The sequence below is a fragment of the Neurospora tetrasperma genome (assembly GCF_000213175.1).
Source record: "Neurospora tetrasperma FGSC 2508 unplaced genomic scaffold NEUTE1scaffold_3, whole genome shotgun sequence".
NCBI lineage: Eukaryota > Fungi > Ascomycota > Sordariomycetes > Sordariales > Sordariaceae > Neurospora > Neurospora tetrasperma.
The window spans coordinates 1,910,939-1,935,137 of record NW_009799101.1 but is presented as its reverse complement, the minus strand read 5'-3'; the positions used below and the strand labels follow the sequence as shown (position 1 = coordinate 1,935,137).

At 53.1% G+C, this 24,199-nt stretch overlaps 6 protein-coding genes across 6 annotated transcripts; 2 read left to right on the top strand and 4 right to left on the bottom strand.

The window, feature by feature from the left end:
• Positions 1-84: 84 nt before the first annotated feature.
• On the bottom strand, positions 85-1,911 carry NEUTE1DRAFT_81495 (uncharacterized protein; the record flags this gene model as incomplete). Its single annotated transcript, XM_009852491.1, has 1 exon — positions 85-1,911. One exon carries the CDS (start codon positions 1,909-1,911, stop codon positions 85-87), a length of 1,827 nt encoding a protein of 608 aa, XP_009850793.1.
• Positions 1,912-3,397: 1,486 nt separating this feature from the next.
• Positions 3,398-4,382, bottom strand: NEUTE1DRAFT_122076 (uncharacterized protein; the record flags this gene model as incomplete). Its single annotated transcript, XM_009852490.1, has 2 exons — positions 3,398-4,123; positions 4,191-4,382. 2 exons carry the CDS (start codon positions 4,380-4,382, stop codon positions 3,398-3,400), a joined length of 918 nt encoding a protein of 305 aa, XP_009850792.1.
• A 1,335-nt stretch (positions 4,383-5,717) lies between these two features.
• NEUTE1DRAFT_100595 (uncharacterized protein) lies at positions 5,718-6,170 on the bottom strand (the record flags this gene model as incomplete). The annotated part of the gene is made up of 1 exon (XM_009852489.1): positions 5,718-6,170. The coding sequence occupies one exon, from the start codon at positions 6,168-6,170 to the stop codon at positions 5,718-5,720; it is 453 nt and encodes a 150-aa protein (XP_009850791.1).
• A 4,084-nt stretch (positions 6,171-10,254) lies between these two features.
• On the bottom strand, positions 10,255-12,702 carry NEUTE1DRAFT_62808 (uncharacterized protein; the record flags this gene model as incomplete). Its single annotated transcript, XM_009852488.1, has 3 exons — positions 10,255-11,038; positions 11,122-12,159; positions 12,259-12,702. 3 exons carry the CDS (start codon positions 12,559-12,561, stop codon positions 10,955-10,957), a joined length of 1,425 nt encoding a protein of 474 aa, XP_009850790.1.
• An 877-nt stretch (positions 12,703-13,579) lies between these two features.
• On the top strand, positions 13,580-17,159 carry NEUTE1DRAFT_62805 (uncharacterized protein; the record flags this gene model as incomplete). The annotated part of the gene is made up of 4 exons (XM_009852487.1): positions 13,580-13,642; positions 13,733-13,753; positions 13,835-16,619; positions 16,702-17,159. The coding sequence occupies 4 exons, from the start codon at positions 13,580-13,582 to the stop codon at positions 17,082-17,084; spliced, it is 3,252 nt and encodes a 1,083-aa protein (XP_009850789.1).
• A 3,192-nt stretch (positions 17,160-20,351) lies between these two features.
• Positions 20,352-23,256, top strand: NEUTE1DRAFT_122071 (uncharacterized protein; the record flags this gene model as incomplete). The annotated part of the gene is made up of 3 exons (XM_009852486.1): positions 20,352-20,394; positions 20,547-20,801; positions 20,861-23,256. The coding sequence occupies 3 exons, from the start codon at positions 20,352-20,354 to the stop codon at positions 22,870-22,872; spliced, it is 2,310 nt and encodes a 769-aa protein (XP_009850788.1).
• Positions 23,257-24,199: the final 943 nt, after the last annotated feature.

Sequence of the window (24,199 nt, the reverse complement as noted above, 5' to 3'; positions counted from 1 at the left end):
TTGACCCGACTGACCCTTTATACCATTAATTATCGTTACAAAGGAAAACATACCCAATACACTTCATCACATAACATTTGACCATTACGACCTCTTAGCCCCAACACCCATCTCCTCCCCGCCAAACTCCTCCCACTCATCCAACCCTGACCAGCCCCCTCCTCCTCCAGCAGAATTATACGTGCCCGCACCCATCTTCCTCCCCACCCAAATCCCCAACACCGTAAGTCCACTGGCAACCGTATACCACGCTTCATACCAACTTATCACAAATCCCGGCTCCAAGGCGCTCTCCAGCGCATCTCCCACACTCCTCCCCACCTCCTTTGGCAAATTACTCCGCAACAACAGCGCCGAGCTGATCACGTATGTGGCGGCGATTTGGGCCGTCAACAGGGCCAGGTTCGCCTGCGCTTGGTACAGTAGACCTGGCATCCACTTGGCAAAGATGCGGAAGGTGACAATGACCGAATTGGCGGAACCTAACAGGATGACTCCGGAGAGAAGAAAGGAGATTTGCCGTGCCCAGGCGACTTGGTCGAGTTTTGGATCCCAGTGCTTGGCGAGAAGGGAGAGGAAGCGGTTAATGGGGTCGGTGGAGGAGAATGTGCTGCCTCCTGTGAACCCTCCTGAGGAGGAGTGGGTGGTGGAGGAGAAGAAGAGGAGGGAGAAGAAAGAACGATGGTTTCGAAGGGTGGTTAATGTCGTGGCGAGCACGCGGTAGATGCAGTAGATGCTGAAGATATAGGATGGCAAGGACAGGAGACGGCCTAGGGGTGTACCGTCGCGGGCGTGCGCGGCTTGCCGTGAGCGTAGGATGGAGAGCGAGGAGGACAGGTTGGATTCCAAAGTTTCGAGACCGGAGATTTCCATTTGAAGGGACTTGATCTCGGCTGCTTCTGCTGATGAGCCCGTGGCTAGGCCTTTGAGGGAGCCGAGCATTTTGCCAACTAGAGTACTGCTGCCGTTGCCGTTACCCGCAGTGTTGTGGCTGGACGCTTCGGCCCGCCAGGCTAGCTTGTCCTGGAGAGAGCGCAGGCGGTGTCGCTTGGTGGCCAACATCTCACTCGTTGCGTCCAGCCCAGCTTGCTTGCGCGTAATGTCCATATCGGTGATGGGCCGCTTGCGGAAGGCCCGGTTGTCGGCGAAGGTGTGCCAGGGGCTCGAGACACTGGCGAAGCCGGAGAGCAAAGCCATCAGCAGGATGCCGATCACGCCGATGCGCTCGAGGCACGCGCGGGCGAGCCTACCGCCCACGAGAACGTCGCCTACCGACTCGGCTTTGGCCTCGGCCCGGCCGATGGTCAGCGCGGTGCTGTCGAAGGCGGCCCCATCGCTGTTTGCTATCCCCCAGAGGTACTCGGTCCCGTCAGGACGGGGCACCGCCTTGCCTATAGACCAGAACAGGAAGAGCCAGGCGCCGAAGCCGAGGAGTTGCAAGGTCCAGGCGATGCGTGGGACGCGCCCCTTGGCTGTGCGCACGACAGACTGCAGCTCCAGGAACGGAATGAGGACCACGAGCATGAAGAGGAGCATCGGCACCGTGAACCGCAGGGCGACGGCGCGGGCGTGGGCACTGACAAGATCCGAGATCTCGGCCAGGATGAGCTCTCCAAGTACGGCGGCCAGGCCTATCGTAGCGGAGAATGTTATGGCGGCTACTCGGCGGCGCATCGAACGGGCCCCGCGCTCGGCGTGCGCTTGTTGCAGGCTCAGAGGCGCTGACGGGGGCAGATAGTGGCCTTCGCCATCATCGCGGTCGTCTTGTACGCGGGAGAGCTTCGGGAACACCTTACCGGCTACTACCGAGCTGACAATGGCAAAGGTAGCGATGAATGGCGAAAGGGAGAATAGGGTGCCGATGGGCGAAGTCGGAATGGGCGCTCCGCAGGAGTCGACGCCACAGGACATTGAAAGTGCGATTGGTATGTGTGGATGAGGTGGTGGTATTGAGATGGTAAACCTCGAGATGTGACCTGGCACTTGTCGTACTAGACTTCCTCCCTCTTTATCTTCCTCCTCTCTTGCCGTCGCCAGATGGAATCTCGATCGTCTTATGAGAAAGTAGCCGTAGTCGCAAAGCGGATCAAGAGGTCGACGCCAGGCTCGATCAGCATCGTGTGTTTTGTGTGTTTCGGCCTATTTCGCAATGTTGTCGTCGAGGTCCAGGCCAGAGATGAAAAGATTGATTTATCCGCCCCTCGAGTCTCGCTACTCGTCAGGCTGGTAGGATCCTCAGCTGTGTCGAGGTTGGTTGATAGGTCAACGGAGTTTGGAAAGTGTGCATGGTGAAGGAAAGGCAGGGTTGCTGCGACGTTTAAAAAGGGATTCCATACAGTCCGACACTGCTTTGTTTGTTAGTTCGAGACCTTAGGTCAACTTGTCCAAGTGTTTCAACAACGAGTTGATACGTTTCCTTCGACGATAAGGGCTGAAATCAGCATGAATATGTCGGACCAGATAATACCTAATCATCCATTTTTTATTATGGCCTGTACATTTTGAAGTACTATGGTAAAAGCAGCGTTCAGGATGGCTTTGCATGTGTCTTACCTACCTAGTGTATAGGGCTAACAAACAAACAACTCGAACCCAGTATTGTACTGTAGATGACGAATTACCTCTACCTACCTACGGAAAAGGTAGTGTACATGCGCTAAAAACGCGGCCAGGCACCACCCCAGTTTTCCCCGGCTTCAAAAATGCGACAGCGGGGTGCACCCCTATTTGCGGTTCTCTGGACGCCCGCCAAAGGCACCCTGGCACCTCTTGTCTCTTTCCCCACACCCCCAGGAGCACCGTTGCGGACGGCAATTGGAGGCCCTCCACGAGCGGCAATGCACCTGCACCCCCATCAAGATCAGATCTCATATTCTGTAGTATACACTAAGACTGGATTCCCAGTCTCCCGAACCACATTGGAGATCATCACGGGGAAAGAATTGGAGGATTATGTACAAGGCAGGGAACAAGTGGTGACTGTTTAACTTATTTTGTGGAGATTTATTTTAGCTAAGCTGATGATTACTCGACAGAACCTCTGAGCCTCTGCCCATTGTACTACGGGCAGGTTAAGAGTTCGGTACTGCTTTTTTTTTCCCTTGTACTCCGGCTCCATGCAGTCTAGGAACATATCTCTAACTCTCAATGGCCCGGTATAGCAAAGACGACTTGTCACATGCTCACTGGTGTTGTAAATATCCGTCAAATGGGCCACCTTGGCACCTTGATAACGATACCGGCTGATTTATGCTGAATGCCCGGCCTGCGCCAAAATAATACCGTAGTCAAAATCCAGCACCGCTGCCAACTAGGTTGGTATCATCTGGGAAGATACCCGCTTGTTCATATCTCAGTTATGCTCTGTAGCTTCCTTCATGGCTCCAATAACCGGTCCTCATTGCTTGGCCTTGTCGCTCGTTCGCCCCAGGGTATCATCCTCCTCATCTTCATCGTCTGAATCCCGCGATTTTCCTGACTGCCCTGACTTGAGCAGGGCAGCGGCTTCTCCTACTTCCATAGCGTGGAGTCGCTTCTTCTGTTCTCTTTCAAGTGCTAATTTCTTCCGTCCATCTGCTGCTAGAAGTTGGTCGCCCGAGACCGCCTCAATCTCGTACTCATCTTCTTCCTCGGCCGTGTCTTCGTCGCCACTCTCGTTTGCTTGCGTCGATCGCGACAGAGACACGGAGCTCGTCCCGGCTGCTGTGGGAGAAGGAGTGGAGGGCAGAGATGTTCGTCGGTTGCGAGGCTTGTTGGGCTCGTACGGCTTAATGGTCGGATCGAACGCTGCTGGCAACCCAATCGCGGCAGCCACTCGGTGTGCCTCTTCATCCGGAGAAATATTCTTTTCCATCTCGTAGAGACTGCTTGCGTCACTGTCGGCTTCGTGTTTTCCGTCGTTGTATGCCAGCATGGCGGCATAGCTCTGTCGGTTCGGGTCGTGGGTACGTTTCTCCTTCTTTTTGAGTCGCTTGTCGTCTGGTCGAACAACGACCACGGGGACAGGGCTGTATTGGAGGCAGTATTTTGAAAAGGAGTTGCGTGTGTTCATCAGGCCCTGGATTCCGCCAAGGGACCTGCCCTTTGTGCCGACAACGAGCATCGAGGGTTGGTGGAGATGAAGCTACATTTACGCTCGTCTGTCAGTAAAAGCAAGACAGACGGGGCCCGTGGTCAGCAAGAAGACGTACTAATTTCTGAAAAGTAGAATGCAGTTTCCCAACGGCCCACTCGAGAATAATGCTGATAGCTCTATTCTGCTCGTTCTTGGATTGAATGGTCTGCAACAGCTTCTTCGCTTCCTCCTGGTAGGACTTTTCCCCTGGACGAATGGGATTCTCAATGACGCGCACACACACTACCTGATCTCCATCATCGACCATGTTGTTGAGCAGCCAAACCAGCGCATAATCGGAATAGGCATGCTCGTCCACACCCACCATAAAGGTACGAGACCTTCGGGATGGCTGGTACCCCTGGTGTTTTACATGGAGCGTAAAGGAGGATGTGTTGTTCTTGGTCGAATCGCCGGCGGGTAGGTTGTCAAAACCAACGTGTTGTCGGAACCTGGGAGCCGAATTAGAACTTTTTGTTAACGACGACGACATGACACCAAAAGCGACGGCGACTATGCAGGTGGCAAGCTGAATTGCAAGATGATGAGATGTGTCGCAAGTGTGATTAGAAGGAAATTGAGTATGTAGCAAGGATGGCCATGTGCTGGGATAAATGCTGAACTGTTTGTTTGGCATCAAAAGTTCAGAGTGATATGTACGGGGAGCAATGCGTGAATGATCGAAAGGGGGAACAGAGCGTCATGACGGGATCCAATTGTGCATGTGGATGTTGCAGATTTGAAAGGGTCTCGACCTGGACTGCCGTGCCCGTCATCCCCCCCCCCCCCCACCAGAGCGGCACTGCATGAGCGCAAAATTCCCACGAGCCAAAAGACCTGGAGTCCAGAGGAGGGGTCACCGTGAGCGCCCCCCTTGGCATCCGTAGAGGTGCTGGAAACGGTAACCTCGACCGGCGCCGGTGGGGTAGGTACCTCTAGCGGGGTGCAAGCTAGGTACCTAAGCGGACCGCTGGCGAATGGGGTCTTCTGATGGAGGGATGAGGCCAGAACGATGCCGGGCCTGAGCCTGAGCTTTTTTAGGTTCTTTGGCGTGTGATGCGGGTTCCAGTTCCCGCGGGAGAACGGAACTCGATGGAGGCTCATCACCAGCCAGTGCACTGCTCCGTTGTCTGGGCTGTTGATGTGATTCCAATATTGTACTCTCCACTGGCACCACGATCGTCATGATTCGGAGGTCTGTTTACCTCAGCCCAGACAATCCCCACTACACCTGTCGGGCTCGTTTTGTTGCGCTTGTGACAAACTCCAATGCTGCCACGACAAATGACTCTTTGCGAAGCACGGCCAACTGAGGTGCCGATTGTCCATCGCTGAAAAGGGGAGAACGAGCCATGACAGGGTCCACGGGATGGAGGAGGCCATGGGGCAAGCTTTTCCGGCGACAAACCATGGGGGAAAAGCTTAAAATCACGCCAGGGATGAGGAAGGAGTCAAGCACGGGCTATCCCCGTTAGAAACAAGGCACCACTGGCGCCGAACATCGGACGGGTTTGGGCGGGGCGGGTGATGCAGAAGGATATATATGGTGCGGATTTGGGCGTGGCAAAAGCCAGAAACAAACAACTCTCCGGAGAGAGATAACTTACCTCACAGGGGAAGGCGATGACGCACGCAGCCGTCTGTTGTCGGTCTTTCGGGGCTTGCCTTGCGGCAGTGCGGGATGGCGCGGAGCCTGGAAGGATATGGATACGGCGGAGGATTTTCTAGATCCGACAGGAGGGCGTTCGCTGCTGCTTCCGCCGCTCTGTGACGTCCGCCGAGATTCATCCTGAAAGCTATCGGCCAAGGAAAGAGGAGAGACGATGCTGACGCGCCTCGAGGCGCTAGTCCCGCTCGTAGGGGAAGTGGTTGCTGCTCGGTAATCGACCGCGGGGGTATGGTTTTCGGAGTCGCTGGAATGGGCCTTTGGTTGCGGCGAGAAATAGTCCTTGGGCTTCGATGAGTTCTGGGTCCTAGGTGACACATCCGAGTCGAGGCTCTTCACGGCCGAGGGTGAGGATATCAGCTCCACCATGTCGGAAAGGCTCTTTGCCATCGCGATGATGGTGCTGGTTGGGGGGCACAATAATGGGGCCAAGGGATAACGAGTCCAAAGCCTATTATCCGGGCGACTGATCGGCCTCGATGGAAGGCCAGCAAGGGTTATCTGGCTTCAACCAGCATCAGAGGTGGATGAGGGATGGCAAGATGATCGGGGAGAAGCTGGCGTGAAGGGACCGTTCACGCAGCTTCCAGGCGATAGGGGTTGGAAACAACGCCGCCAGCGTGGAGTTTGGCGAGTGTATTCGGCCGGGTCGTGACCAGGAAAGGGAAGCTGAAAGGGTGGGATTTGAGCAAACCCGCAAGTGCTGGATGTGATGACGACGATGTTTGCCTGGACTGGGTGGCGCGCGGATAGTTGACAAGGCTGAAGGCTGCTGTTACAAAGATGTGAAGAGTCGTCGCGGTCGGAGGAGATGAGTCGAAGTGTCCAAGTCCACGTGGGCTATCGGGAAGAGATCCGGATATTGGATGGAATCTCGCCTGATTTTAGGTATGGAATGCGCAGGGATAGGTTGTACGAGTAGACTAGCTCTGCCCGTAATGAGGTATGCGGCAAGGTTGACTGCGGCTGTCTGGATAGGAGGAGATGGAGGTAGCTCCCTGGATGTCGAGGTGCCTCGAGGTAGAGATGTAAGACGGGACAAAGGCGGGATGGGAGATAGAAGGTGCCAGTGCCGGCCGGGGGGTGTGGGTGTAAAAGAGGGAGCGGTAGAGACTCTGTAGGTATGCGTGTGAGTGCGGTGCGTGCTTGTATGTATGTGAGTGTGTTTATGTATGTACCGTGTGAGCGTGTCTGGCTATAGCGTCATGTGTCGAATCCAAGCTTTATGGAAGGGCTCTGCATTCCGCTGCTTGGCGTTGCTCTGTTGAGAGACGGATTCAGAAACCAACACACCGACGTCAGGCTACCTCTCTCTATAAACCCTGGGAGACGGAAGCGTGCCTTTGTGGGCAAGACAAGCTCCGAGCGTGGTTGGCAACACCAGTGATTTAAATAAATATCACCGCCCAACCTGGAGTCGAGCTTCCAGGGTGGTCCAGACCCCTTGTGAATGGAGCGACTGGAGTCGGCTGTCTTAAGTATGCTTCGTTTTTTTTTTCTCCTTTTGTCTTGGCGACCCTTTGGAGTGGGCTTTGGTGGGTAAAGTCTGGCAGGTACCGTCCACTCTGCAAGCGGACAGTGACACCGGGGCTGACCGAATGACGGATCCTCTGCTTTGTCGGACTGGAGCAACCAAACAGGGCTAAACTGTGGATGGACTGCCCGTGGGCTGTTGACTGGTGAAAGAGACCAACGTAGGGCCGCCTCCCCTCGGCTCTGCTGCCTGCCAAGTGCCTACAGCTTCCTGGAGGTACCTACCTGTGGGCTACGGCCGGTCCTATGTACGCTACTCCTGCTACTTCTACCGAAGGGAATACCTAGCTCCCTGTTTTTAGTCGGTCTACGCCAAATTGCTTCCTTTCCCGCGCCTCGTGCTCGGTGATGAGTAACACGGGCATGAGGGGATTGCAACCTCCCCCACTGCCCTATCAAGCTAATAATTTCTGGAAGCCTTAGTCCGTCTTTTTCTCTTCCTCGGCTGTTGATTTAGTTCGATTGCCGACACTTGTAGCGGAGAGATTCACTTCGAAAAGGTCTTTTCCCCAGGTTCTCATGGTCCAGGCATACGACTATTCCCTAGATTACTTCCCCCCCTGCTGCCTTCCGGGGCGGAAGGGAATGTCTAACAAGACACGACAGGCCAAGCTTTCCCTGTGATTCAAGAAGCTAGTGCTTGGCAGTGCCAACCACAGCATGAACCTGTGATAGCCCGCCTCGCCTTGGTGTTACCAGTGACCTCAAGATGGGCCATCTTGCGGTCGAGGGAGGGTTTAGGTATGCACCTCGAGAGCAGGGTCCCAGACCATCTATCCACTCTTCTCTGGCAGACGCCTTGGTAGGCTCCAGGGCCACAAAATGCGCATGGAATATGATGGGTTGTATTCCGACTGAACACCTATACACTAACAGTACTATCAGACACTCTGCCCAAAGACCGTGACTTGCGTGACACACGGTATTTCCTTCTACCTACAAGCAGATTTCCTCCCTCTTCCATCATACGCATCAGGGGTCGTTCAGGCCCAATGACATTATCAGCCTCGCAAAAGAAAAAAGAAAGAAAAAAACCCTGGCACGGCCCTTGAGAACCCTTAGACTACACTACAAAAGGGGCAACGACAATGTTTCGGCACCTGTCCGCCAAGTCGCTAATCAGTGGGGTGTCGCTGCCCGTCCTGCCCATCCTACTGTGAGTAAGCTGAGAGCGGTCAACCGCAGCAACGCACCATATTGGCTTTATACAGGGAGCTTTGGTTGCCTGGGGAAGCCCTGTCAATGGAATGATTGGAGGGCCTGGAACCTGGAATGACGCTATGAGAATGTCACGGAAGGATGTGTCCGATGGGAGATGGGAGGGGGATTGTCCAGTGAAGATTGTCAAAGACGAACGGCCGCTGCCGGAATCCTACCAAACGCCGCAGATCAGACAGCGAGCATTGCATTGGATGTTACATTTTTGAGTTGAACGACACTACCGCTCTTTCTCACTCAATTCTTCGCCTGTATCATTCCCAGGTAACCTCGTCGAGGTAACCTTGCGAGCCGAATCAACTCATTTAGCAGATTGCTTGAAGCCAGATATACCCGGCGCTATGCCTAGTTGAGTGAAACGATATCAAGTGCAAATATGCGGTACGTCTCTTTCCAAGGAGATGAACTAGATGATCCTACATAGGGAAGTATGATGAAGGACGGTAGTACCAAGACCTATCAAACAAAGACCTATCAACATACCGTAGAAGGCTCAAATCATGTGCAGATACATCAGATACAGAGACCACAGCAAGTTGGCTTGGCTATCGATATGTTACACGATACACTACATGCCAGGACATTCCCAGCCGTTATAAGAGCGGATTCATAGAAGACCAACCACACATTCATATTCTCATCTATAAAGTAATCGATTACTCACTCGACTGAGTACTCACATTAAATCTACTTATCTTGAACCTAATTGCCGAGAAGAAAATCATACCCAAGGTAACAACCATAAGCAGCCCTAAAGAGACCCAGCACATAGACTTCAAGCATGCTTCATCTTCCTCGTTTACCATACGTCATTGTCACCATCCGCTCATGTGACACCATATATCTACCGAGCAATATATGTGCCGGTGAGTAACATCTCCAAGCTATCACATGCATACACCTAGAGGTAGAGTAAGAGTGTTAACACTCCTGCTCTTGAAGCTCTTGATTGTGTGGGTACCTAGGTATATTCGTGAAAAAACGGGACGGAGCAGCAAACCTCCTTGATAGATAGACAACTGAATATCAATGGCCACCAAAGAAGATTAGGTCTTTCCCAGCTTTTCTTTGTTACAAGACGACGACCCGCTGTCACTACGCAAGAAAGTTGACCTGCTCCTACATACATCATTCACCTACCTTCGTATACTCTAATGCTGACCTCTTCTTCTTCTTCTTCTTCTTCATCATCATCATCATCATCATCATCATCGTAAAATTCTCCACAAGTCGGACCGAGAGATAGTGATCTAGTATCCACCTCATCTTCATTAACGTCGAACGACTAAGCTACGGGAGGCCTCCCATCATTCAAAAAGACGCAAGCCAAGCATCCATGGAGATGTGCTGTACACATGTATGTACGATGGATGGTTAAGGGTGTCGTCGGAGGCTGTCAAGTTGCGTTAGCTTCGGCTCGGCAACTGGGTCAGTGGGTGGGTGTGCCATTCGGGCTTTGCGGCCTTGGCGATATCTTCTTTCCTCCATCTTGTCAAACGATGCCGTGGTTACCGTCTTGGATAGCTGTATGCAGAGACTATCGATCTCAGCCCTGCTGTCAATGTCGTATCACTGACATAGCTGTCTTCTTGTTCATGGTCCTGTTTCGGCTATGGAAATAGCTTCTTAATTCCTCATCCATCATGGGCTCTACTCGGAGGCCTCCGGCACTGGTCAAACAAACGGTTCTCTCCTTCGCGGTTTCAATCCAACGTTAGAGGTAAGAAAGTTTAAAGGTTACAACTGATCGAACGGACCCTTCTCTTGGTCTTTTGTAACTAAGGTACCTCTCTTAGATGGTATAGAAAACAGCCATGAACAACTTTAGCGCTGGCAAAATAACAAGTGAACCCTTTCTAAATATCGCTTTGTTTTTCCTACCCCATTGTGTTAACTTACGTACTAACTGATCGTATAGTAGAGTACGCCTTTTCCAACTGCGTATCAACACCCCTAATAGACCGATGTGGGTGCAACAAGAGGAGCGAACCTACGCGGCGTGCCAGCCGCGGCGGTATTTGCGGTATCTATGCGGTTCCATCTTTGACTCTCCACAGCCCCTATTCCTAGGATAGAGCCTGATTTGATATTTGGAGGAAATACCGTCTTGGCTTTTCGGCAAGACTGGTACCCTTTCCTGAGGCCAGGTCCCAGCACAACACCCTCCCATTTTCATGGGTACTTCCTGATTCTCTCCTCTTGTTGCCAGATGGATTGCTTTTGTGTTTGCCGACCTCCCACCCTCCCTGAGATGTTCCTTGGAATAGACCAATCCCATTGACGCCTAATGCAAATGCTGCTGACAAAGACCTGCGTAGCCCCTGATACTCCCGCCAATTACAAAAAATGACAAAGACGATGAGAAAGAGACGAATCTCCGCCCCAGCAGCGCATTCCCGTCCCAGCAGCGCTTAGAAACCCATTCAAGCATAAGTGCGCGAAAGGTTGCGGAGGTACCAGTCAACCAACTTGCGGCCGACCTTGGCCTCGGAGATGTGGATGAGGTCCTGCAGAATACTGTTAGCAACTGGAAATCACATCTGTCTAATTTCGACACGGTTTTCACCGCGCCAGCACGGGGATCACTTACACCCTGGAGAGCATAGTCGAGATCGCTGACGTTGACAAGCTCACCCTCCAAAAGACCACCGTCGGTCCAGCGCAGCTGCTTGGTGCGCTGCTTGTTGACCATGAGCCAGCCACGGAGCTCCTCGGGCTTGACCTCGAGGAAACCGGCGAGCTTCTTGAGATCCATGGTGGTGTACAGGCGGAGGTAAGACTTGATGGTGGGGTTGAACATGTTGGTCTTGACCTCGTCCATGAAGACGGAAAGGTGGTGCTCGATGGGGTCGATGTTGGCCTCGGGCTCGTCGAAGTTGGGGGGAACGGGGGAGATGAACTTGGGGCAGGCGGTGCGGAAGAGCTCCTCATAGATGGGGAGGGCCTCGGGGCCACCGCGCTGGAGCTTGAGAAGCTGGTCGCCGTACTTCTCACGGAGGGCGGTGTGGATGGTGTCATCCAGACGGGTGGGCTGGAAGGCAACGCAGATGGCGATGAGGGCGTACATCTGGTCGTTCTTCTTGGTGATGGAATCGTACTGGGCGTTCTTCTGGAAGTTCTTGGTGCGAGAAACGTAGACCAGGATGTGGCTGAACATGCGGATGGCATCGGCGTAGCGGCGCATCATCATGTAGGAGAAACCGACATAGTAGTAGGTGGTGAAGTGGGCAGCCATGACGCGGGCGAACATGGCCTTCTTGTTGAGCTCGATGTCGTCGAGGGTCTTGAGGGCGAGGCTGAAGTCACCGAGAAGGGTGTGGACGCGGAGCAGACCAATGATGGAGAAGTAGCCGAGCATCTTGTAGAGGTTCTTGGAACCATACTCGCCGGCGACGGCCGCGGGATCCTCGTTGCGCTTCATGGCGGCCAACTGCTCGGTGATCTGCGACTTTTGGATCAGGGAGTAGAGGACGTTGAGGACGCTGTAGCAGCCCCAGGTGTTGGGGTTCTCGCGGAGCATGGCGATCTCCTCCTCATTGTTACCTTGACGGGCGATGCGAGCTCTGTACGAGGAGAACGAGTTGAACTGGTAGATGAATTCATCGATGACGTCCCAAGCCCAGTAGTACTAGTAAGAGGAAGAAAACATGTGTCAGCACAAAGCTATGTCATGAGACCATGGAGCCGAGGATATCGATAATCATGGCGTAAGCGGAGGTAGACTAACGGAAGGGGGCTCGAGGTCGACGGGGCCCTCGGAGTTCAAGATGAAGTGGAACAAGCTGCAGTAGGAATCGTAGCTCGAGAACTTGACCTCCAGACCGGCGGAGTAGTCAAGGGGCTGGGCGGCAGCGGCGAGGCGCGACTGGATGTCGTCGGTCTGGGCGGCCAGGGACATCTGGGTGGACTCGGCGTCATCCTCCTCATATTGGACCTGCTCCTTGTAGTCGTTGACGAGGGCCTCCTCCTCGACGTCCGAATCGGGGTCGATGGCGCGGGCGGGCGCTTGCGCTTGCTGGAAGGCGCTCATGATGGGCTATAGTGGGAAGAGAGGAGGACTCGGGAAAGGATATTCCGACGTCGCGTCCGGGTCGAAAAGAGTTCACTACGGGGTCGGGGGTCCGGAGTGGTGGTGGTGTGGGTGAGGTCGGTGGTGTCTCTCTGTGGTCGCGAAGAGTGAGTGGCCCGAAGCGAATCGACAGGACTTTGCTTGGCGGGGCTCAATTTTTTGCTGTGTGGCCCGTCGTCCGTGGGCTTCTTTCACCCACTTTGCTAGCATTGTGAGGGGGGCGGGGCCCGCGCTAGCTCGCTTCCATATCCGTTGGGGATTTTGGGAGAAAAGCGGGGTGTATGCAGTTTTAGGGTATGGTCTGCCACTGTCTGACGGGCAGAGGAAGCGCCAAGCATATGGATATATCGATAGCTCATTCGATCTGAACGATTGAAATTCGAATATCAGAGTGGAGAATTCAACTATCAAGCACACTGTGGAATAGCAGGTCAGACAGGTGGCAGGCAGTGAGGGGCAACTGGAACCAGTCCGATGCCATCTCGAATGACAGCGAATGAATCATTTCAAAGTCGACTTTGAAAGTCAGGCACCGCGCGGCGGGCATCGTCGGCGCGAAGAAAAAGCATATGCGTGTGCACTACTTCTGGGCTTAGTATCAACTAAAGAGTGACGGACATAAAATAAATAGAAGCACCAAACCTCGCAGAAAATAATACACAAATGTAGTTCTTGTGCATCTTGGTTCACGTTCTCTTCCAGGTTGTCTGGCTCCAGCTTTTTTCCCTTAATTTTTTCTAAAAAAAAAAAAAGCTGCCCCGCCAAAAAGTTGCCCAAGATCGACTTCCAAGACTGACGCCTCCCATCCTTTACCCATTCCCATATTAATCAGCGATCACTTTAACCACCTCTCATATTCATTAAGCTCACTCGATTAAGCCCAACACCCAAACAACTAACAGCACTCTACAGTAGTCCCGACGCCAAAAACAGAATCTTTATTTACTCAAAGGAAGCTCATCAGTTGTGAATAATCATCATGCCTGTTGTCCAGCCAGAAAAGCTGGCTAAGCTCCAACAAAATGCTGACGACGTGAGGAATGTAAGTTGAGCTACATGTGATATGCATCCTTGTGCAAAACCCAGCAAGACTTCAGTTCGAGGACATGAAGCTAACTAATTTTTTCTACAGATTTGTATCTTGGCTCACGTTGTACGTATTCCTTATGCCCAAGCAACGTCCCGGCCTCTATCTGTATTGTTGCTACAAAGACTTACACTTCATCTTCCTTAGGACCATGGGAAAACATCACTCACAGATGCCCTTCTTGCCACCAATGGCATCATCTCACCAAAACTCGCCGGAAAGATTCGCTATCTCGATTCCCGACCGGATGAACAGCAAAGAGGTATCACCATGGAGTCTTCAGCCATTTCACTATACTTCTCCATGTTGAGGAGGTCGGCTCCTGACGCTACTCCCGAGGCCAAGGAGTACTTGATCAACCTGATCGACTCCCCCGGACATATCGATTTCAGCAGTGAAGTGTCCACTGCTTCTCGCCTTTGTGACGGTGCCGTTGTTTTGGTCGATGCTGTCGAAGGCGTCTGCAGTCAGACAGTAACCGTGTTGCGCCAAGCATGGACCGAGAAGCTCAAGCCCCTTCTTGTTATCAACAAAATCGACCGCTTGGTTACCGAGTTGAAGATGACCCCTGGCGAGGCTTATATTCACCTCAGCAAAATTCTCGAGCAAGTCAACGCAGTTCTTGGAAGCTTCTTCCAAGGTGAGCGCATGGAAGAAGATCTCAACTGGCGTGACCGGATGGAGGAAAGAGTGGCTGCCGCTGCGGCCAAGGAGGCTCAAATAGCTGCCGGTCAACCTGACTCCGGCGAGCTTCAGTTCCAGGAAAAAGACGACGAGGAGATTTACTTTGCGCCAGAGAAGAACAATGTTATTTTTGGCAGTGCCATCGACGGCTGGGCTTTTACTGTTCGTCAGTTTGCCGGCATGTACGAGAAGAAGCTCGGCATCAAGCGTGGCTTGCTGGAAAAGGTTCTCTGGGGCAACTTCTACATGGATCCCAAGACCAAAAAGGTACTTGGGCCTAAGCATCTCAAGGGCAGACCTCTAAAGCCCATCTTTGTCCAGTTGGTTCTGGAGCCAATTTGGGCTGTTTACCAGGCCACGGTTGGTGGTGACTCCGGTAAGGGTGATCCCGCTCTTTTGGAGAAGATCACCAAGTCTTTGAACCTCAGTGTACCGCCTCACATCCTCCGCTCTCGGGATCCCAAACTACTCCTTACCACGGTGTTTGCTTCTTGGTTGCCTCTCTCTACGGCTTTGCTCGTCTCAGTGGTGGAGTCATTGCCTTCGCCCAAAGCAGCTCAGGCGGACCGTCTCCCAGACCTCCTGGCAAGCGTACCCGGCGCGGACCACATCGATCCCAAGGTCAAAGATGCCATGGTCTCGTTCAAGAAAGATCCATCTGAGCCCATGGTTGCATATGTTAGCAAGATGATATCCGTGCCTGAAAGCGAGCTTCCGGAGAACAGGCGCCGCGGACCGCTCAGCCCTGAGGAAGCTCGAGAGCTGGCGAGAAAGAAGCGTGCCGAAGCCATCCGTGCCCAAGGAGGCGCCGACGCTGACGCTGACATGAACGACCTTGCCAACGCCTTCACCAGCACCTCCTTGACCGACAATGCCGTGCCGGAACTCGAGGAGAAGCCCGTCGAAGCGGAGCATCTTATCGGTTTTACCCGTATCTACTCGGGCACTCTATCCGTTGGCGACGAGATCTATGTGTTGCCCCCAAAGTTCTCTCCGGCTGATCCTCATGCCCAACCCGTCCCGAAGAAGGTGACGGTTACCGCTCTCTACATGCTCATGGGTCGCAATCTCGAGGCCCTTCCCTCCGTGCCAGCTGGTGTCGTGTTCGGTATTCGCGGTCTCGAAGGCAGCGGCCTTCTCAAGTCCGGAACGCTCTGCAGCCAGCTCGAGGGCTCGGTCAACTTGGCTGGTATCGCCAACCTGGCCGGTCGCCCCATTGTCCGTGTCGCTCTTGAGCCTGTCAACCCCTATGACCTGGACAAGATGATTCAGGGTCTTCACCTCCTTGTCCAGAGCGATCCGTGCGCTGAGTATGAGCACTTCTCCAGTGGCGAGCACGTCCTCTCTACTGCCGGCGAATTGCATCTCGAACGCTGCTTGACGGATCTGCGCGAGCGGTTTGCACGATGCGAGATCCAAGCCGGTGCGCCCATTGTGCCGTACCGGGAGACGATCGTTCGTGCCGAAGAGATGCGCCCTCCAGTGAACAAGGAACTCGGTCGCGGTGTGGTTGTCGGCGTCACGAGCTCCAAGCAAGTGACGGTGACCCTGCGCGTCAGGCCCCTCCCGGCCCCCGTAACTGAATTCCTCCAGAAGAACTCCGCCGGCATCAAGCGGCTGTACACAGACCGCAAGGCGGCTGGTGTCGAGGACGGCGCCGAGTCACCCTCTGTAGAAGAGGCTACGTTGGAGAACGGCACGCCGTCGGACGTCAAGATTGAAGAAGACGAGGAGGTGTCCCAAGCCGCCACCACCCTCACGCCCGAGGAGCTCAAGAAGCAGCTCCAGGCCCAGCTCGACGGCGTCAAAGACAAGGAGGCTTGGAAGGACGTGATCGACCGCATCGCCTCCTTTGGCCCGCGCAGAACGGGCGCCAACATCCTCGTTGACGCCACCAAGGACCAGCTCTTCAGCAAGGCCTTCTCGGCCGACAAGATCCGCAATCAGGCGCCCACGGGCGACGAGAAGCTGCACCCAGCCCACTTCAGCGATAAGATCATGTACGGTTTCCAGCTGGCCACGCAGCAAGGGCCGCTTTGCAACGAGCCCGTGCAGGGTATCGCCGTCTTCGTGGAGGATGTTCTGGTGGCGCAGACGGAGGACGACGAGACCTCGTCGGCCCGTGACAGGATCGGCCGCTTGACGGGTGAGGTTATCAAGACGGTGCAGCAGTCGATTCACAAGGGATTCTTGGACTGGTCGCCGCGCTTGATGTTGGCTATGTACTCGTGCGAGATTCAAGCGAGCAGTAAGTTTTTCTTTCATCATTTTTTTTGTCCCCCACATCCTTCTCCCCACAAGTCAAGTTACTCATACTAACGTCCACAAAGCCGAAGTCCTAGGCCGTGTCTACGACGTGCTCACCCGCCGCCGCGGCCGCGTGCAGTTGGAAGCCATGAACGAAGGCACGCCCTTTTTCACTATCCAGGCCCTGCTGCCCGTGGCCGAGTCGTTTGGGTTCGCCGATGACATGCGCAAGCGTACCTCGGGCGCCGCGCAGCCACAGCTGATCTTCACGGGTTACGAGATCCTGGACGAGGATCCCTTCTGGGTGCCCTTCACCGAAGACGACTTGGAGGACCTGGGCGAGTTTGGCGACAGGGAGAATGTGGCTAAGAGGTATATGGATAGTGTGCGCAGGAGAAAGGGGTTGTTGGTGGAAGGAAGGAATGTGGCTACTAATGCGGAGAAGCAAAAGACTTTGAAGAGGTAGAGAAGGTGGTGAGTTTGTAATAAGATCTTTGTTAGACTATATGGCGTACGAAAGAAAGTCTGAGTTGTGGACTACTATGCATCGCCCATCGTAGGTTTGTTTACCAACCAAAAGGGGCATTATTTCCTCGTCTTGGCTCCTTGTGAGTGTGCCTTGTTCCGTGCTGTTAAGATACGACTGACATATTTCTTATTGCTCAGTACGGTCGATCGATGAACGAGACTAAAGAACACACGCTCCAACTATAACAGTACTGTGGAGCACTTACGACGAACTTTGTTAAATCTGCAGATCAGTGGAATCCAATGGTTCTTCTTTTTAGGTTTGTTCCTTACCTTAGTGTTGACTCAAATCATTTCATGTTTTCTTTTCCCGTAACGGCCGAACGCCTGGGAAAGAAAACATACTCAAGTACCACGTGTCTGCCTTCCACTTCCAAACACTTCCAGAAAAAGTCTAGAACCACGTCTTACCAGATGTGTTGGCATGTGTAACTTTAGATATCCCTACTCGACCCCAGTTGTCTTTTCAAACACGATGGAGAGTTTTAAAGGAAATAGCAGCGGTTCACAATCTTACTTTTGTATCTTTTTCATATCTTTTTTTTCTCTTTCTTTTCACGGAAGACTTCTCCGCGTTAAGTACGTCAGCCAAGCAAAACCCCACTAGCTCATCGGATGTTTAATGCTGCAATCGTTAGTGTACATTAGCCTCATTCTACAGTGGGTGCATGATTGAGAGACAGGTTTCGGGCACCAGGAAGGCAAGGCTCTCGGCCTCGGTCTAGCATTGGTGTCTATTCGGCCGGGTTCGGCATGAGGAGCGTTGCGGGCATGATGTTGGTGGCTCGATACTTTATGCTTGCGGAGATGCAACTTGGGCGTTCGTGAGCTCTGATTCGGTGGGAGGGTGTTGTTTGAAGAATCGAGGAGGCTGGAGGAAGACGAGAGCGGGTGGATTTGGTTGGAGGGGGGGAGCGCTTGGAGGGGTAGTAGGTACGTAAGTAAGCTTGTAACCTGGTATGTAGCTAGGTAGGCAGGTAGGAGGTAGACTGGAGGTACAGTAGCCTGATTGTAGGTGCGGCGCAAGATGGGAGACCTGAACTGCAAAATCGGCATGGACGAGCTGAGTTAGGCGCTGTCATTCGATGTTGATGACTTGCATCTGCGTTTGTTCCCAGGAAAACAACAAGAAAAGATGGACCTGAAAGATGATGGAGGGTTGATCTCCACCAGCCATCAATCAACAGACACTGCTGGTTGGGTAAAAGTAAACAACAACAGGTGCGGTTTGAGCCTGGAGGGGGGGATGGAAGTGGGTAAGAGAGGTCCCCTCAGATATATAAAACTGGCACCGATGTTTGTTTGTGGTTTTTATGTAAGTCGCCAGGCCTCCTGCGTCGTCTCAGGTAAAGTACCTTGCCTATCTTTGAATCACCGATGCCCTGACTAGAAATAGGATACATATGCATGGAAGAAGATGGTGTGTTTTGATCAAGTTTGACATTTTTTGTTCTGTCAACCGCCATTGGATGGATTCGTTGGCTTGTTGAACGCAACTGCGACCTTTAAGTCCTTACCTTGCCTGCAGTGTGCATCTGATAGACATCCAATCGCTCTATTCAAAGGGATGGCTGCTGGCTGCTTGCTGCATGGGAGATGTCGCAAGCTATGGGTGCATCAGGAACAAAGGATGGTGGTTCCGAAGCTACGGTTACGGACATCACTTTGTTGTTGCCGAGTGAAAAGATAAGACAGCAACTTAAGCAAGAGAGAGGCACCGCACGAGGGATGAAAAGCAAGGAAGACAACTTGAACCGAAGATTGGTCCGAATTAGACGCGGAGGCCCGGCCCCCGAAGGTTCGGGTGTGCAATGGCGGGCAGAAGGGGTAACGGAAACGTTTCAAAGCAAGGAACAGGAAGTGGATAATCGGAAGGAGGCCTTGGGGTGCTAGACGGTTGCGGTGTGTGGGCGTGGTGGGCTTGTGGGCTCTTAGGAAGCTCTTGTCCCAAGCTGAGCCATCAGGGCCAAGACTTGGAGGTGTATGTACCTGTATGCAAGGAGGAGAGGAGGGGAGGAGGTTTCATCATGGCTTGGACCTACCTTCTGAAGCTCTCTCCCTTCCAGCCCGGAGTTTATCGCATCACCTGCAGTTCTTCTCCTCCTGAGACATTCATTTCCCTTGAGTTCGTCGCTCACAATCCCACGAATATCAAGGCGCTGGAAACCGAAGACTGCTTACCGTGCTGTGCTTCCACTTATCGTCCCTCTGCTGGGACCCGAATCCAGGCCGGGGCAAGTTAACGGGAGGACTCTGACGAGTGGAGACGTGCTGTGGGGCGCATCGGGATCTGACACTAAAAGCGGGCGTTGCTCTGGATACGACGAGGAACAGGCGCCAAACAGCCGCACGCCAGGCCGTCCTCTCTGTCCGTCGCAAACACTGAGAAAGAAAAAAAAAGGCCAGTGAGGTGGGCTGAGTGGTTGGTGGTTGGACCCGGATCCTGTCGAATAGAGGTAGAGACTAGAGAGAGGTAGGTAATACACAGGCTAGTACTCTGCTATGTATGTACACGACCTAGGTACTTACGTACGTACCTAAAAAGTACCCAAGAGTCTCAGCAGTGTCGAACCCGAATTCAGAGCGAAAAAGTGCATCCATCTCACAACCGTCAAAAGCTTCGGCCACAACCCGTCGTTTCCTCAATTGTTCCTGGGACTATTCACCACCTTGTCACTACTATACTTCCTTCTTTCCGCCATTTCTCTCCCTTTTTCTCCAACTTTCTTTTCTCATCACCGCATCCTCACCCACCGTCGCTTTCAGTGCGCATTCTTTTCTTACTTCTTCCTGCGACCTCATCCACCGTCGCTTGCTCTTCCTTCCCCTCTGCATGGAATGTCTGTATGCCTCTTGACTTGAGCGCATCGCATTGATATACTTTCGACCCGCCTGCTGCGGTGGAATCTCCCGTCGACTCGACTTGTGTAAACCCAGCTGCCCGCCGTGTAGTTTTAGACCTCATAGCTGCAGCCCAGAAGCACCCAAAGTCCCAGCTGCACGTCATAAGTCGCATACTTTAGGCCTCTTGCTGCAGCCGAATATCACCCTATCGGCACGCCCCGCGCCTGAATTAGCGACCACGTCCTGTTCGACACGACGCTCCCGCCAGACGACGACACCCTCACCGCCGTCACCTTTACCATACTGCTCATACCGCCCACACTCGTTTTACCAAATCCGAGAGAATAACAGTCTACCCAACATGGATACCAGCTACCTGGCGCAACAGGTCAACACCATTGTCGGTCAGTTGCATGGCCTATTTGACGAGATCGGTGTTGCCCACAATGATCGCGAGCATAGAGAAGCCGAGGTGAGCAAAAACAAGCAGAGGCGACAATTGCGCACAAGGCACGGCGAGCATCGGCTAATCCGCTCTCATACAAGCTTTTTGCAGCTCTCTCTGAGACACTGCAGAATCAGGTGCGCCGAGTGACAAACGAGAAGCAGGAGATGATTGAAGAGGCCCAGGGGATAATCACAACAATCCGACAAATGGAGGCGGCCATGGATGACACCAAGAAGGCCCGGCGGTCACTCGAAGACGATGGACTCAAGGTCACATACCCACTCGTCCAATGTATCCAGAGTCTCCAAGAAAAGCACAGTCAGGTAGCCAGGGCGCACAGAGAGCGGTACGAGGAGATCAAGAGTACGTTTTCCGCCAGCTCTTCCCACAAAAACCACAGACTTGTACTGACACTGTGACAGAATTGGCGCAAGCCCTTGAATCGTATTCGTTACACCTGGAACCAGGCTTTGTGAAGCTCGAACTACCACCCACCGGATCCGATCAGCCAGTATCGACAACTTTTGATTTGACCGACTCATATGTGCAGAAGCTGGATGAGGAGTTCACCAGAGTCTTTGAGGAGTACACTCGCAGGGTCGCAGCCGTTAAGTCTGTGTCAGAAGATATTATCCAGCTGTGGGCTGAGCTTGGGACGCCACAAGCGCAAACGGATGGTGCTATAGTCAAGTACTACCGGGATGCGCCAGAGCAGTTGGGTCTTCACCAAGTGGACATTGAACGACTCCGAGCCAAGAAAGACAAGCTGGCCGACGAGAAGAAGAACCGAGAAAACCGTCTGGCCAATCTCAGGGCGACAGTTGGAGAACTCTGGGAAAAGCTTGGGGTGGACGAGAGTGTGCGCAAGGCCTTCCTTAACAGCAACCGTGGCTGCGGCTTGCGACAAATCCACGAGTTTGAAGATGAGCTGGGACGCATGAACGAGCTGAAGCGCCAGAACATGCACATTTTCATTGAGGATGCTCGCGTCAAGCTCCAAGGGCTGTGGGATGCTCTGTACTACTCTGAGGATGAGATGCTCGAGTTCACCCCAGCCTTCTCTGACGTCTACAGCGATGCTCTGCTGGAGGCACACGAGCGCGAAATCGCTCGTTTAGAGACCTTGAAAGAGCAGAGAGCTCCGTTGCTGTCTCTTGTTGACAAGTACAAGAGCCTTGTTGCTGACCGCGAGGAACTGGCAGCTTCAAGCCAGGATGCTTCACGCTTGTTGATGAAGGGCCAGAAGGGCGAGAGGCGCGATCCTGGCAAGCTCCTTCGGGAAGAGAAAATGAGGAAGCGCATTGCAAAGGAGTTGCCCAAGGTTACGGTGGATCTCCGCAAGGCTTTGGAACAATGGGAGGGGGAATATGGCCGGCCATTCCTGGTTCATGGAGAACGGTTCCTCGATTCCGTTGAGGAGGAAGACCCCAAGACCGGGCTTGGGACGAGCAGACCCAAGACTCCCGGCGTATCTGCTTCGGCAGCCAAGCCCAGAGAAAGGGCCGCCACTCTGAGCCGTGCCGATAGTGCCCACGCATTGAGGGGACAACCACCAAGAAGCCCTACCAAGACACCAAGCGCTAGCACTCCGTCACTCCCGACAAGGAGCGCGACTATAAATGGGAAGTCCGGTAGCCCGACCCGTCTTCCAGCTCGAGCACCCCTTTCAAACCTTACTTTTATCAACAGCGCCCCGGTAGACCGTATCACTGGTCGGCCGGAATCGAGGGTGGATGGGACCGGAACGCTCCGGGGCGCTCCATTACTGAGAGCTCCGCCGCCCAAGATGCGTTCCCTCCTACCACCTCCGGATCTCGAGAAGCCGAACAACCCTTACAATGGTGCTAATCTTAGGTCGAGCATCACCCTTATTCGGGAAGTTGAGGCGGAAGATATGTACGATGATAGGGGCTCCTCCAGGTCCTCCACTCGGCCTGGTCATTCCAACTCGATCTCTTCGCACACATCTCGCACTTCCCATTCTTCTTTGACTTCCTATACTGCATCACAGTCATCGTTCAAGCATTTGCCTCAAGCACCACCTCCTCCTGTGCGCCAAGTTTCCGACCGTGAATCTGCAGGCTCGGCGGTGTCGGAGTCAGAGAACTGGCAGACGTATGAGGACGGTTCAGATCTTGAGGAAGAGGCTGGAAATCTGTACCTGCATAAGGTGCGGGGGGCTCGCAGTCTGGGAGGCTTTAGACGGTCGACGCCGGATGATTCACGGCCTCAGTCGCATGCTAGCCAACATAGCCAGTCACAACTTGGGTTTAGCCAGCTTCAGCAAGCGGCGCAATTACGAGCAATGAAGCAGAGCGGACTGCAACCACCAGCGCATGCAGGCCGTGTCGCCTTGGTGGATGCTGATGGGGATAGGATTATGGGCGGGCAAAACGAATGGGCTGATGAGGATGGGTATTCTCATTATCACTGAGTGTAAGGATTGGGATACGGCATGGTTACGCTTGATTTGGATGGATTCTCTGTTTTTTTGTTATTTTGTGGCTTTCGATTCCCATTTTGTTTCTGATTCTTTTTCATTCATATGGTGCTTTTTTCTCGTTCTCTTCTCTTGTCTCATTATTTTTTTCTACTGCATCTACCTGGGTTTTTGGGACGTTTCAGCGGTTGGTGGGAAGAAGTATGGATGAAGTAGGTAGCATGAAGTGATGAGTGGAAGGAAATGGGAAGCGTTCAAGGAATTTTCTCTGGACGTTTGTTTCGATCATTGGCCATGCATCAAATTATTCCGGTTATCGAAGCTGTCTAAGCGGTTCTGCCTTGCGCGGACAAGCGAGCAAAAACAGATTTGCAATATCTCACATCCAAATGCGGTCACTTTATAACACCACCCACTTGTCTTTTCGTCCGATGGTCTCGGTCAATGTGTTGCACACCGTACGGGGCTATGTAGACACAACATCCAATCTGTTCAAACAATAATTGGCGTGGTGGCAGAGTGGTCTAATGCGCAAGACTAGAAATCTTGTTCCTTCGGGAGCGTCTGTTCGAATCAGGCCCACGTCGCACGATGACCATCAAATCTTCTTTTTGGACTTTTTTTTTTTTGTTTTTGTGTTTTGATTCAAAACTTCCACGGTTTAGGTGCTTGGACCTCCATCTCCAGGTATGAACCAAGGATCATTATATTGTAGTTCAGGGCGCATGAGTAGCTTAGCTGCTGCCTCTGTGCGGCTATGCAGGGGCGCCCCGCTTAATTGGTCCACTGTTACATCGCACAGACCCTGCTGAAACCGCCTGCGGATTACATAGAGCTGACACCTCTGGCGGGATGTGCCCGCGTCACGGGCTCGACACCTGGTAACCTCCCGAACCGTACCTTACACAATAGTAGGTAGGTACAACGTCGGTAGGTAGGTAATATTCTTTCTGCTAGAAGAGACCACTCGTGGCGATCCTGTTCCCAAATATCAGGCCAAATCAGCAGACCGGCTTTAGAGACGGGTTGTGTGGTCGGTCGAATGAGTGGTAAGGCAGGTACTGACGGACTTACCTCTGACAGCCAGTTTTACAAAGAGCGGGAAGACAACAACAATACGGGAAGGGATCGAAAGTTGAAGTGAAAGTGCCAAATCGTGCCTGCCAATCATCGGGATCGCTTCCAGGGGCATCTCTGCTGCCCCTCTGGAGCCTTACTTGCGGACTCGTTTGCTGTTGCATGTTGTCATCCATCACTCGGGCCGGCATCACTCCCAAAGCCCGTCCGTCGTCACTCAGCTGCACGTCAAAATAGTCCGAGT